Source organism: Bidens hawaiensis, unplaced genomic scaffold (genome assembly GCF_021521415.1).
Source record: "Bidens hawaiensis isolate Kalapana, Puna unplaced genomic scaffold, B.hawaiensis_p1.1 tig00049128_1, whole genome shotgun sequence".
NCBI lineage: Eukaryota > Viridiplantae > Streptophyta > Magnoliopsida > Asterales > Asteraceae > Bidens > Bidens hawaiensis.
In genome coordinates, this window is record NW_027498794.1 from 1 (window position 1) to 12361 (window position 12361).

At 39.0% G+C, this 12361-nt stretch overlaps 1 protein-coding gene across 1 annotated transcript; it reads right to left on the reverse strand.

Moving 5' to 3' along the window:
* Positions 1-947: 947 nt before the first annotated feature.
* LOC143597839 (uncharacterized) lies at positions 948-3419 on the reverse strand. Its single transcript, XM_077076223.1, has 5 exons — positions 3158-3419; positions 2651-3092; positions 1900-2044; positions 1166-1219; positions 948-1064 (listed from the first exon to the last, which is right to left on the reverse strand). The coding sequence occupies exons 1-5, from the start codon at positions 3417-3419 to the stop codon at positions 969-971; spliced, it is 999 nt and encodes a 332-aa protein (XP_076932338.1). The 3' UTR covers positions 948-968.
* Between the last annotated feature and the right edge of the window lie 8942 nt (positions 3420-12361).

Sequence of the window (12361 nt, forward strand, 5' to 3'; positions counted from 1 at the left end):
CAGTTATAAACAGGCAAACAGCAACAAAAACAGTTTATAAACAGGCGTGCGCCTCGGTCCTCCGTACCGCCTCGATGGTGAGGCGTCCGCCTCACATAAACGAGGCGTGCGTGTCAAATAAGGTGCAGAGGCGGCGCCTCATACACGTTTTTCCTCCGAACCGCCTCGAGGCGTGCGCCTCGAACGTTTTTTAAAACCATGGAATATAATGTATATGCCTGTAAACGAACCGAACGTTAAGTGAGCAAACTTTTGTGTTCGTTTAGTTGAATGAACGAACACGAGCATTCGCTAGCGTTCGTTCATTTATGTTCGTTTACGTTCATTAATATTCGTTACTTAACGTTTGTTTTAAGTTAATTTATCTAGATAGTCATCTAAACTTATAAGCCCATTACAATTTAGTCTAGTTAGAATAAACTTTTAGACCCAATATATTTATGCTTATGCTTACTTTTTATTGATGTTCGCTTATTTACGTAGCCATTTAACTATATTCAGTTATGTTCGTTCGTTTACGTTTGCAAACCATCCGCTTATACCATTAACGAACGAACATAAACGAGCACAAGCACGGTCAGTTTCTTAACAAACGAACACGGACAAGAAAAGCTCGTTCGTTTAGCTGTTCATGTTCGATCGTTTGTTTGGATAAAGTAAAATGAACGAACACGAACATGCTCTCTGTTCGTGTTCATTTGGTTCGTTTACAAGCCTAGATACGTTATACAATGAGATGATTCACAGTTACAAGTAATTGGTTTATTTTACTTACTGTAGAACTTACTAATATGATATTAAGAAGTTTAGAAGGATGTGTATGAAATTCTGAGCCTTTAGAAGACATATATGAAACTAATTCATATGTTTGGGTATTTAAAAAAAAAGCGCTCATAATTTAACTTAATCCATATGCGTTTATTATCAGAAAGTTACAATTAGTGCATCAAGAGATATTAATAATAATATTACCCAATTTGATAAGCAGTGCTTCTATCCATACCCGTAGCTGAGACCCATGTGTCTCCACAAAAGAAATTGCGTCCACCGACCACTATTGCGACCTAAAATAGAAACTTGCATGCTCCAAATCACATTCGAATATTTAACATTATATAAAGTGATATCTGATGATGATGATAATTATAATAATAAAAACGAGCACCTCAACACCAACATTGCAAGCCATAGATACTTCTCTAGCAATCAGCATAGCCACCTAAATAACACAATAGACCAACTCAAAACTTTGAATGGTATACATGACATTGCCAAGAAAGAATTAAAGATTAATTTCATATATATCGTTAAAAAATGTTTCAAATATATAGAGAGAAAGGTGTGTTTGTTTCAAAACCAATCATATGTTTAGAACCGCATAATTCACATGTCACCTATACATAAGACGGTTATGTAACCACCTTGATTTTTTCTCTACCATCACTTCTGATATCTTTTATGCATCAAGTACAAGTTCATTATGAGGTTCTAACATATTATTGGTCTAAGCCGAATATGCCCTTATATATACGTACATATATGTCTACATATATCCTTCTAAACACAATAATCCCTTTCAAAACACTAAAACAGCATATTTAATCCGTTACATATTAAATAAAAGAACAATAATTACTTAAAATTGTCTTTTTCACTGAATAAACAAATATAAAAACGTGTCTCAGCGCATAATGTTCTTGACATTATTCAGTGAAACAGGCTGTTAAAAGTAACAAATTTCATTCTGTTTGCTACAAAATAGGCGAATACAATATAGTACTGTTTTTACAAAGTTAAAATTTTATAAAATTTAGAAGAATATACATATATAAATAATCAAATTTCGTAAGTTTTTGGAGGATATATATGAAACTGCCTCAAAATTTAAAACAAGCATACCTTTGGGTCAGCACTGTGAGGACCAGTTCCAGCCAAAGAAGCACCACTAATCTTAAAAACAACTCTTCTCCATCTTGCACTTGCTACTGGTTTTGACTTTATAGTTGTGAGTTGACAACTTGGACTAGATGTTGCTGTTGCATATCTGCAGAAAAAAACATTGATTGGATACTTGTTCAATGTTCATGACAGTTAATAATGAACACAATGCAATTCACCAAGTCAATATCAATATTAGGGAAGTAAACGACTCGAGCGCTCCTGATTTACTTGAGACCGGCTCATTAGAAACCCAAACCAAGCAAAGCTTAAACGAGCTCTAGCTTAAAAATAAGCCTGCTTAATAAACAAGCCCGAGCTTCACTTGTCAAGCTCGAGTTAGCTCGCAAGCCTATACACGCTTATCTTTTATCTAATTTTCATTTAATATTTTTACTACATATTTTTATGATATTTTTATTATATAAAAAATATGACAAAAATAAGTAAATTCTATGTACTATGTATTATGTTATTATGTTACACACAAATATAGATTTAAATATTATTAAAATAAGCAGTAAGTAATAGACAATAAATGAGTCGAGCCCAAGCCTAGCTCAAGCTTGAAAAATTACTCACAAGCTCAAGGTGAAGAAAACTACTCACGAGCTGAGCTCGATTCGGCTCGTTTACACACCTAAATATCATATACTCATCTTCAATTTCAGTAAATCATAATCAAACTTGTATAAACAACAAGGTTGCATACCTCTTAGACTGTCTACCAGGACTACTCATTCCACTGCTGGTATTATTATTATCATCCCCCAACACAGTCTTCATTGGCAATGTATTCCCTACAATCTGCTCCATCTTCTTAAACCACGGCCAATGACTCGTTCCATTTCCGCCATTCGTGTTCATATTATTCATCATCCGATGCCGTTCTAACTTATACCTTTTTTTCAAATTATCCACCTTGTTTTTACACTGCTCTACGCTCTTCGTCTGCTTCTCGCACCTCTCGGTCACAATCGCAGCCACATCCTCCCAATCTCGACCACGCAAATTGCCTCGATTCAGCTGCAGGAACTTATCCGAATACGCATCTAGCAAACACGCAATCGCCGAATCACTCCACTCCTCCCGATCCTTCCGGTACTCTCCGCCGGAACTCGAAGCGGAGATTTTGTGTTTTTTACGGCGATCATCTGCAATCAAATCATTTTAATAGATTTATAAATCATTCAAATCATTTTATTACTATTATTAATACCGTAATTATATGGAGATCCTGTTCCTCCGTCGCTAAGCTCTTCTCGACCGTTGATTCTAGATCTGTTCGGATCGGAGTCGGTTTCGTACGGAACGACGGCGACCGGTTGCGAGCAAAAGACGCCGTTGGATTCCGGTAGCGGTGATTGTTGTGTGTTGATTGGATTCGGTTGAGAGGATAATAAGTGGTGGTGGAAGTTAGGGTGGTTTGATTGGTGGCTGGTGTCGGTGATTAGAGGGAAGTCATCGTCGGAAGATGCCATCGGAGTTAAAGACGTTAGATTGCCGGTGAAATCGGAGACGTTAACTTTGGGTGAAGGACAACCGTTAAAAGGAAACGGAGTTTGTTAAGACGTGAGGGTAGAAACGTCACGACATGTGACGGGGCCGTTAGTGTCTAAACATGCTTTTAATGTGTGGACCCCGGGATAGGTTACCAAATAAATGTGGCGACCGGAGTCGAGCACGAGCTTGGCTTGCGAATGCCTATGCTCGAGTTCAGCTGGCGTGTGGGTTTTTTCAAGCTCGGTTTGGCTTTAGCTCATCTCGTTTGTTATATATTTATTAATTTGTATATGTTTTTTTATTATATTTATATATTTTGAGAAAACTTTAAAAAGTCCAGACTCGGTTGTGTAATGTAAAATTAATGCAACAAAGTCCAAAAGAGGTAAAACTTAATAATAGAAAACGTTTGACAAGCCTAAACGAGCTTCTCATACTTGAGCTCGAAAATCTCAGCTCGTTTCAAGCTTCTTATCAATCCTAACTCGAGCGACTCAGCTCGTTTGCACTCTTAGAAATAACTATTGTTGTTTAACAATATTAATTAGCTTTGTGCAAAGAGTGTTTGGGATTTGAGAATTAGGTTTGCTTGTGAAAAATCAACATGATTAAAGTTCACCTTGATAAAAACATGTCTGAAAGCATTCGTAACTGATCAGAAATTCCAAATACTCATTTAGTTGGTTACAAGGCCACAAAGCATGGAGGCTAACCAAATAACCGAAACAAGTTTCGTGTGTATAACACATCCAAATAATGTGAACTTTAGCTTCAAATGTTAGTTAATTGCAACAGTCTTGTGGAGGTCTTGGTATCAAACCCCGACCTCACCTGATTTTCTCTAGACACGTAATTTACCTCTTTCATGTTAGTTGTGTGACCAATCGGTGGAAGAGGCTTGGTGATGACGTACACAATGCCAATCTTGTGTCTTTATATGGTCTATCATTTTGAAACATTAATGGTTTATGGATTTATCGGTTTATGTATGTATATATCGATTTGATTCACAATCATGTGTGATACCTTAGTTCACGATATGTTTTATGTGACAATGTGGAATTTTGGCGGTAGAAGTTTCAAGTTTTTAGCGTACTATGTAGACAAATTGGTGATTATTTAAGGGAAAACGCTATAAAATAGTAACCAAGTTTTAAGTTTGTTCCAATTAAGTCACTCATATTTTGCTTTGTCTCAATTAGGCCACTCAACTTTAAGTGTGTCTCAATCAGGTCGCTTAACTTTCAATTTGTGTTCTAAAACGAGAGGGACGACTACTATATTATCGTAAGTGATATATTTACTGATAAGAAATAAAAAAATGTTGGTTTTAATGACGTTTTAGTTATTTATAAACATAAAATATGAAGGTAAAAAAGTAGTATAGAACATTTATTGAAAGTTGAGTGATCTAATTGAGCTAAAATTGAAAGTTGAGTGATCTAATTAAGACACATTGAAAGTTGAGTGACTTAATTGAGACAAAATTAAAATTTGAGTGACCTAATTGAGACAAGATAAAATATGAGTGACTTAATTGAAACAATCTTAAAACTTTGTTACTATTTTATAAAATTATCCCTTTGTTGTATAGTTGTTGGAGTACAAGTTCCGTATAAATTCAGCCACCATGTCTTTGCTCACTAAGACACATATATATTTAACTGTTGGTGTTAGTACTTAGTAGTATGCATTTAAATAGTTAAATTTATCTTAAAACCAGACCATATATATACCAAAGTTTTATAAACTCAAAATGGTCTTACGATTCGATCCTGATGTTTTACATTCGTTTATGTTGTTTTATCATGTAGTGTGAGTTAGACACTCTAAAACTATTTTTCGTAGCTTGAGAACGAGCAAGCCGAAATATCAAGCTAGCCAACGAGTAAGTTGATCATGAATGGATGCCAACTCGACAAAAAAATTTATACTGGCTGATTGTAATCAAGCTTTGAATTATATGCTATTTAAATATTTGAGCAGTCTCATTTACACAACCTATTGATAGCCAACATAATGCTAATAGAGACTATTGTTGTTAACCACAGCTTGAAATTTACTCAAAAGTGACTTAAAAAGATCGTTTGAAATAAGCTCGTATGGTTGTTTGTATAGATGTTAGTCGAGTTCGTTTATTTGGCTCGCTATGGTTATGTAGGTTTTTATAAAAGTTTTAGACATCAACATGAAGTGACCTCGTATAAGAACAAGGTGGACCTCCATTAAATATATATGAACGGTTTTACAAAATCTAAATCTATGGGCTCTGCTAAAAAATAATGGAAGATTGGTGATTACCCATTAAAATAGGAGAATTCTAGAGACACCACCCTATTTTGCTAAAAAAAAACCATCAATACACCTCGTATAGGGCTATACGGGACGTATAGGGCCCCTTATAAGCCCCGTATATTCCTATACGGGGCGCATAGGGCCTCGTATAGTCCTATAAGGGGCTATAGGGGCGTATTGGGGGGTGTTTTGATGTCCCTAGCAGGACCCTTAAAATATAGTCATCTTTTCTTTTATATTAATATTAGTATAATTTAGAACAGTTACCTCAGCTTAAGGACTATGTGTAGTGGGTTAACACCTAAGTCTACATCAGTAAAAGCATGCGTGCCACCACGGATGGGGCGCCAAGGATGTTAAGAAGTGGGGTGTGAGCAATGAGCATGGTAATGGATACGAGTGTAAATTGTGTGGATATGCATGTTGATTTAATTCCACCAATAAAAAAGATCCATGTGTAGTGAGACGTCAAACCACCACACACGAAAAGAAAAAAAGCCAAAACAATGCGAATATATCTTTTAGAGCGTAATATTCGTTAGGAAATTAATAAAATATGATTTTCTTTACACTTGTCACTTTCTAATTAGAGTTTTTTTTAGGTATATCGTTCTTCAATGCTCAAAAGATTAACTTTTAAAAATATTACAAAAAAAAATTTGATTTAGAGTATCGGGCAAACGTTACAGTTTGACTTGTTAGGTTGGTGTCATTATCATTTTTAATTTTAGTAACTTGTAAGTTAAAACTCTTAAGCTTTAAGAAAAGTTTGCTAGTTAGTTAAAGTGATAGGTTATTGTTATTTAGACGGTAAGGTTTTAACCAATCCACTTATTAACTACATACATTAAATAATATTAGTAAAAAATCATACAAGAAAAAACAGCGATTGGCTATTTAAGGGTAACCCCGTTATTTCCTTGTAAAGGGTCTCACTATGTATTAAATATCCTCACTATCAAAACTCTTTTTTTTATTTTTTAATTATTTTTATGTACCAACCCCCCCCCCCCCACAAAACAATCCCCGTCTTTCAAGATTTTAATCATCACTACGACTTTACCGGCCATCGATCCTATCGTCTTCCTCCAGTCATGTGAAATGGGGTTTTCTTTATAACTGCGCGCCAAGTGTTCGATGAAATGTCTTTTTAAGTTTTAGTATCGTTTTGTCATATTTTATGACAACTCATTCCTCTACTTTGAACGGCTCATGGCCGTGTCCGTTTCGTGCGTTTCATTGTTGTTCGAATGGTGGAGCGGGAAATAAGGGGATTTCTCGTTTGATCTCTCATCTCAAGAGTGTGCACCTTACTAAAGAAGAACGTAAAAGTGTGTTGCGGGAGGCGATCTCTACAGACCATGGCTTGTTTTTGAAAGTTGATGAAACATTGAAGGTGTTGGATCAATGGTTGTGTGGGGATTGCATGAACCTTCAGAGCTTGAAACGTGCTTGTCATCACCCTGATGGCATTGTGAAGTTTAATGATCATGCAATTGACTCGGATACACACATTATTGGGATTTCGAAACCTTTTATCAAGGGTCCCGAGACAACTGTTCATGAGTCCTTCGTGTTGGATGTCTCCCTTCTTGATCGTGTACTTAAGGCACCTATCGTTACCGTCAAGAGTATCCCTCATAGCTGTCGGATGGCCTTTTCGCAAGCTTTGAAAACAACACTCTATAAAGTGGTTGCTCAACCAGATTCTGTTGATGCGTGGGTTAGGCTGTTACTTCTTCCTCGTTGCACTTTACAGGTGTTCAGACCCAAAAATAGGCACGAAAGCAGGTTCGGGAATAGGAAAGCCATGCAACATCATTCAATAATGAGTTCTTTAGCCACATGGGGGAAAGTTGATGGTATTACCATGTTAATTAAAAATCTGTTAAATGGTTCTAGTTTGAGGTCCTTAGGCCAAGGTGACATGGATATTCAAAAGGAGGGGGATCTTGTCAACAATAACGTTAAACAGTGTCTTCGAAAAGTTGCGGATGGTCACTTTACTGCTGCAGTAAAGGTGTTATGCTCATCTGGTGTTGCACCTTACAATTCTGATACCACAAAGGCATTAGAAGCTAAACACCCGTACAAGAAGCCACCGGCTATGCCGAACATGACTTATTCCGAGCCTCCTCTTGTGGCAGAGGTTGATAGTGTCCTTGGTTGCATTAAATCGTTTCCCAAAGGAACTTCGTGTGGGAGGGACGGTTTGAGAGCGCAACATATTTTGGATGCTCTTTGTGGAGAAGGGTCGGCTATTGCCACTGACCTCATATGTGCTATCACTGCGGTGGTTAATTTATGGTTAGGAGGGAGATGGCCTTCTACTTTGGCAGAGTTTGTCGCGTCTGCTCCTCTTACACCGCTTTTAAAACCCGACAACGGGATCCGACCTATTGCAGTGGGTACTATATGGAGGCGTTTGGTTTCTAAGGTGGCTATGAAAGGGGTTGGCAAAGAAATGACCAAATACCTTAATGATTTCCAGTTTGGGGTTGGTGTGTCGGGTGGTGCGGAGGCCATATTACATAGCGCCAACAGGGTGTTGAGTGAGCGCCACACTGATGGGTCTCTTGCAATGCTTACAGTTAAAATCTAATGCATTTAATATGGTGGATAGATCAGCTTTACTTCATGAGGTAAGGATCAGATGCCCTTCTATTTCCTTGTGGGTGGAATTTTTATATGGGCAGCCATCAAGACTATATCTTGGGGATGATAATATTTGGTCCACCATAGGGGTTCAACAAGGAGACCCATTGGGACCACTCCTTTTTTCCTTGGTTTTACACCCCCTTGTGCATCAGATTCGAGACAATTACAAGCTTCTTCTTCATGCCTGGTATCTTGATGATGGGACAGTCATTGGAGATTCAATGGAGGTGGCTAAAGTGCTGGATATCATTAAGGTGACGGGTCCAACTTTGGGTCTTGAACTGAATATTAAGAAAACTGAGCTATTTTGGCCTTCTTGTGATGGTACGAAGTCTCGTGACGGTGTATTCCCTGCTGACATCGGGAGACCATTATTAGGGGTGAAGCTTCTTGGGGGAGCTGTTAGTAAAGACACCGGGTTTATTAAGGGTTTGGCAAAGAAGAGAGCTACTAATGCTGTTGATTTGATGCGTCTTCTCCCAAAACTTGGTGACCCGCAGAGTGAGTTACTTTTGCTTCGATCATATATGGGTATTGCTAAACTTTTCTTCGGTTTGAGAACATACCAACCTGTACACATGATGGAGGCAGCGGTGTTTTTTGACAAGGGATTGCGTGAGGCGATCGAGGACGTTGTAGTTTGTGGAGGTCCTTTCTTTGGAGACCTCCAATGGCGACTTGCTTCCTTACCCATTAAGAATTGGGGTTTAGGGTTGTATTCGGCAGTAGAGGCTTCCTCTTATGCGTTTGTGGCCTCGAGATCCCAATCGTGGGTGCTTCAGGATCACATTTTGCGAGACAGTGGTATATGTGGGATGGATTCTGATTATTCTTGTGCTCTGGCTTGTCTTCGTGATATGATTCCAAGCTTCGATTTTAGCAGTTTCTCTAACAAAAAGACCGCCCCCTCTAAAGCCCAGCATGCATTGGCGAGCACTCTTTTCAGTAAAATTGTTCACGACATGGAGTCACACTTTAACATGACAAGCAGACAAAAAGCCATTTTTGGGTGTCTACAAGCACACATGCTCAAGATTTTCTTCTTGCTATTCCTATAGATGGGTTAGGCCAGCATATGTCTCCAGTGGAGTATCGTAGTATCCTTAAGTATCGCCTTATGATTCCTCTATTTCCGGTTGATGAGATATGTCATGTTTGTCGTAAAGCGTGTTTAGACTCATATGGGGAGCACGCGGTGCACTGTAAAGAGCTCCCGGGGTTCAAGTACCGATACGATCTGGTTAGGGATGTGCTCTTTGATATATTCAGGCGAGCTGGAATTTCTGTTAAGAAAGAAGCACCTGTGAATTTCCTGACTGACCCGTTGGAGGGAAGATCATCTCTTCGACCGGCTGACATTTTGGTGTTTGGATGGATAGGAGGGAAACACGTATGTGTGGATTTAACAGGGGTTTCTCCTTTGGTGGGCTTAGGGAGTAGTGGTTTCGCGGTCGGTCAAGCCGCATTAAAAGCTGCTTCAAGTAAGGTGGCAAAACATGAAAAGGCGTGTCTTGACAACCAACATGTATTTATTCCTTTTGCTTTTGACTCTTTTAGTTTCCTCGCGCCTGAAGCTGTGGAGCTACTTACCCGTGTTCAGCGGGTCATGCATAGTAATGTTATGACTCCAAGATCAGCAAATATAGTTTTTAAAAGATTGGGTTTTGCGATTCAAAAAGGGGTAGCGGCGCAGCTTGTTGCCCGCTTGCCTTCTGTTTCGATGTAATCCAATAAACAATTATATATTATGTCTAAAAAAAAAGGTCTCGTTACTTCGTTAACATAATCTCCATAACGCCCTGCCTTTAACAAGCCGGCACGGTATAGTCACGTTAAAGGCCGGCCAAGTAGACTGTAACACCACTTTTACAGCTAGTAATAATAATAGCAGCCAACAACAACGCCTTATGGTCATGCAAGAAAATTATTGAGAAAGTTATTTTGATAAAAAAAATACTTCAAATTGAAAGTTTCCAAAACAAACCAAACATATATAGTCATATCTATCCATTTATATCCTTAAAAATTCCGGCAGAAAAGATGAAACCAAAACAATGGGCAGCTTTCTTGTATGTAAAAACCAGCTGCTCCGCCCCTTGACCCACCAATCTTCTATATTTTCACACCCACCAAAAGTAATCACAATTTACAAATTCTAAATTCTGGGTTTTGATCCTCATGTAATTCCAGTCAGTGGGTATCTCTCAAAATTTGATCTTGATCATTCAAAACTTATTTCCTGAAATGGAAAACAATAGCAACAATTTGAACAATCCGGCCAACTACGACGGGAAGTTGAGGTGGCAGAGGATGAAGTGGACTGATAATATGGTGAGGGTGTTGATGATGGTGGTTTTCTATATTGGGGATGAAGTGGGTCCAGAACACGTCGAACTGGAGAAGAAGAGAGGCGGAAAGGGTAAATGGAAATCGGTTTCAAAAGCGATGATGGAGAAAGGGTTTTGTGTGTCTACACATCAATGTGAAGATAAATTTAATGATTTGAATAAAAGGTATAAGATGATATTACAGGGAAAGGAATTGCTTGTAAAGTTGTTGAGGATCAAACTTTGCTTGAATCAATGGATCATATTCCCTCCAAGATGAAGGAAGAAGTGGAATTCCAAGCATCTTTTCTTTAGAGAAATGTGTGCTTACCACAATGCTTGTGGTAGCTGTAAAACAGACGCTGCAGCTCACACCGTCAGCGCCTGTCTTTCTTTACCAAACGAAGCTACTGCTACCCAACAATCCACGCACCACAGGCAGTGGTGCGTGCATTCTAGTAATGAACATGAAGAATACGATGATGAAAATGAAGATGAAGACGAGGAGGGGGATGAGGACGGCGATTTGGGTAATCGGAAACGAAGCAAGGTGGAGAGTGTGATGGACGAATTTAAGGGCGAAGTGAGGTCGGTGATGGAGGATTTGAGGAAAAGTGTGTGGGAAAAGAGGCGGTGGGTGAAGATGAAGATGATGCGATTGAAAGAAGAGAGATTAGGGTTTGAAGGTGAAACTTATGAGTTAGAGAAAAGGAGGTTGAGATGCGTTAAGTTTAGTTAGAGAAGAAATATGGAAATGGAGGTGGAGAAGGTGAGGAATGAAAGGATGAAGGTTGAGAATGAAAGAATGGTGATTATGTTGAGGCAAAAGGAAATGGAGTTGGTTGATGTTCAACAATAATATTGGTCTTTCATTGGGTTGGTGGGTGCGGGGAAGCTCGGGATGGAGGATGTGACAGTGAGATGGCAAGGCGGTACTAGCTGGAAACATCGTCTCAGCTCAAAATACCGCAAGAAACATACGTAGTGGCATCTTCATGTCAGTAGGTGATGAAGAAAAGAAGGGAAAAGTGAAACGGGAGGGAAGATCGAGATGAAGGGGTGATTTGGCAAAGAGAGAGAGAGAGAGAGAGAGTATATCCGAGCAAATAGTTGGTATCGGCCAAGCAGGATGACACCCTCCTAAAGTCCGACCTTAATATACTTTTATATTTAAAGAGCAATCTAGTCTGATTCTCACGCCGGAGGGTGGTCACAAGGAGGAACCCCCCCTTCTCAGTGACGAGCTCACGGTGTCTGTTTTGCAGGTTATCAGAAGAACCATCTTCCAAGGGTCTAACCCCTCGTGGGAAACATCTATCTAACCCCCAGGTTACCAGTAATCTGCCCGGGGTCCGGTTAGTGTTTCTTCATTGGCGCCATCCGTGCATAAAGCTAGAACTACAATTTTCTCCAGTTTTTTCAAACTTTTACAAAGATGGTTAGAGAAATTCCGGTAACCACAACCCCAGCTACTGGGGGGAATACCGGCAACACAGTTTTTACAAACACTACCCCGGCTACCGAAGCCGGGGCAAGTGAAGTAAATTTTAAGAACACTACCCCACTTACCAAAGCTGGGGCAAGTGCAGTAAATGATCAACTACTGGGATCCACCGATACCCAGTTTGAGAAACGAAGAC

What these genes read in the sequence shown, in the direction of transcription:
- LOC143597839 (XM_077076223.1), bottom strand. Translation starts at nt 3,419, where the DNA reads ATGGCATCTTCCGACGATGACTTCCCTCTAATCACCGACACCAGCCAC. An exon ending in CCTGGTAGACAGTCTAAGAG is followed by an intron (nt 2,045 to 2,650) that starts GTATGCAACCTT and finishes TTTTTTCTGCAG; the next exon opens with ATATGCAACAGCAACATCTA. An exon ending in CTTGCAATGTTGGTGTTGAG is followed by an intron (nt 1,065 to 1,165) that starts GTGCTCGTTTTT and finishes TTTCTATTTTAG; the next exon opens with GTCGCAATAGTGGTCGGTGG.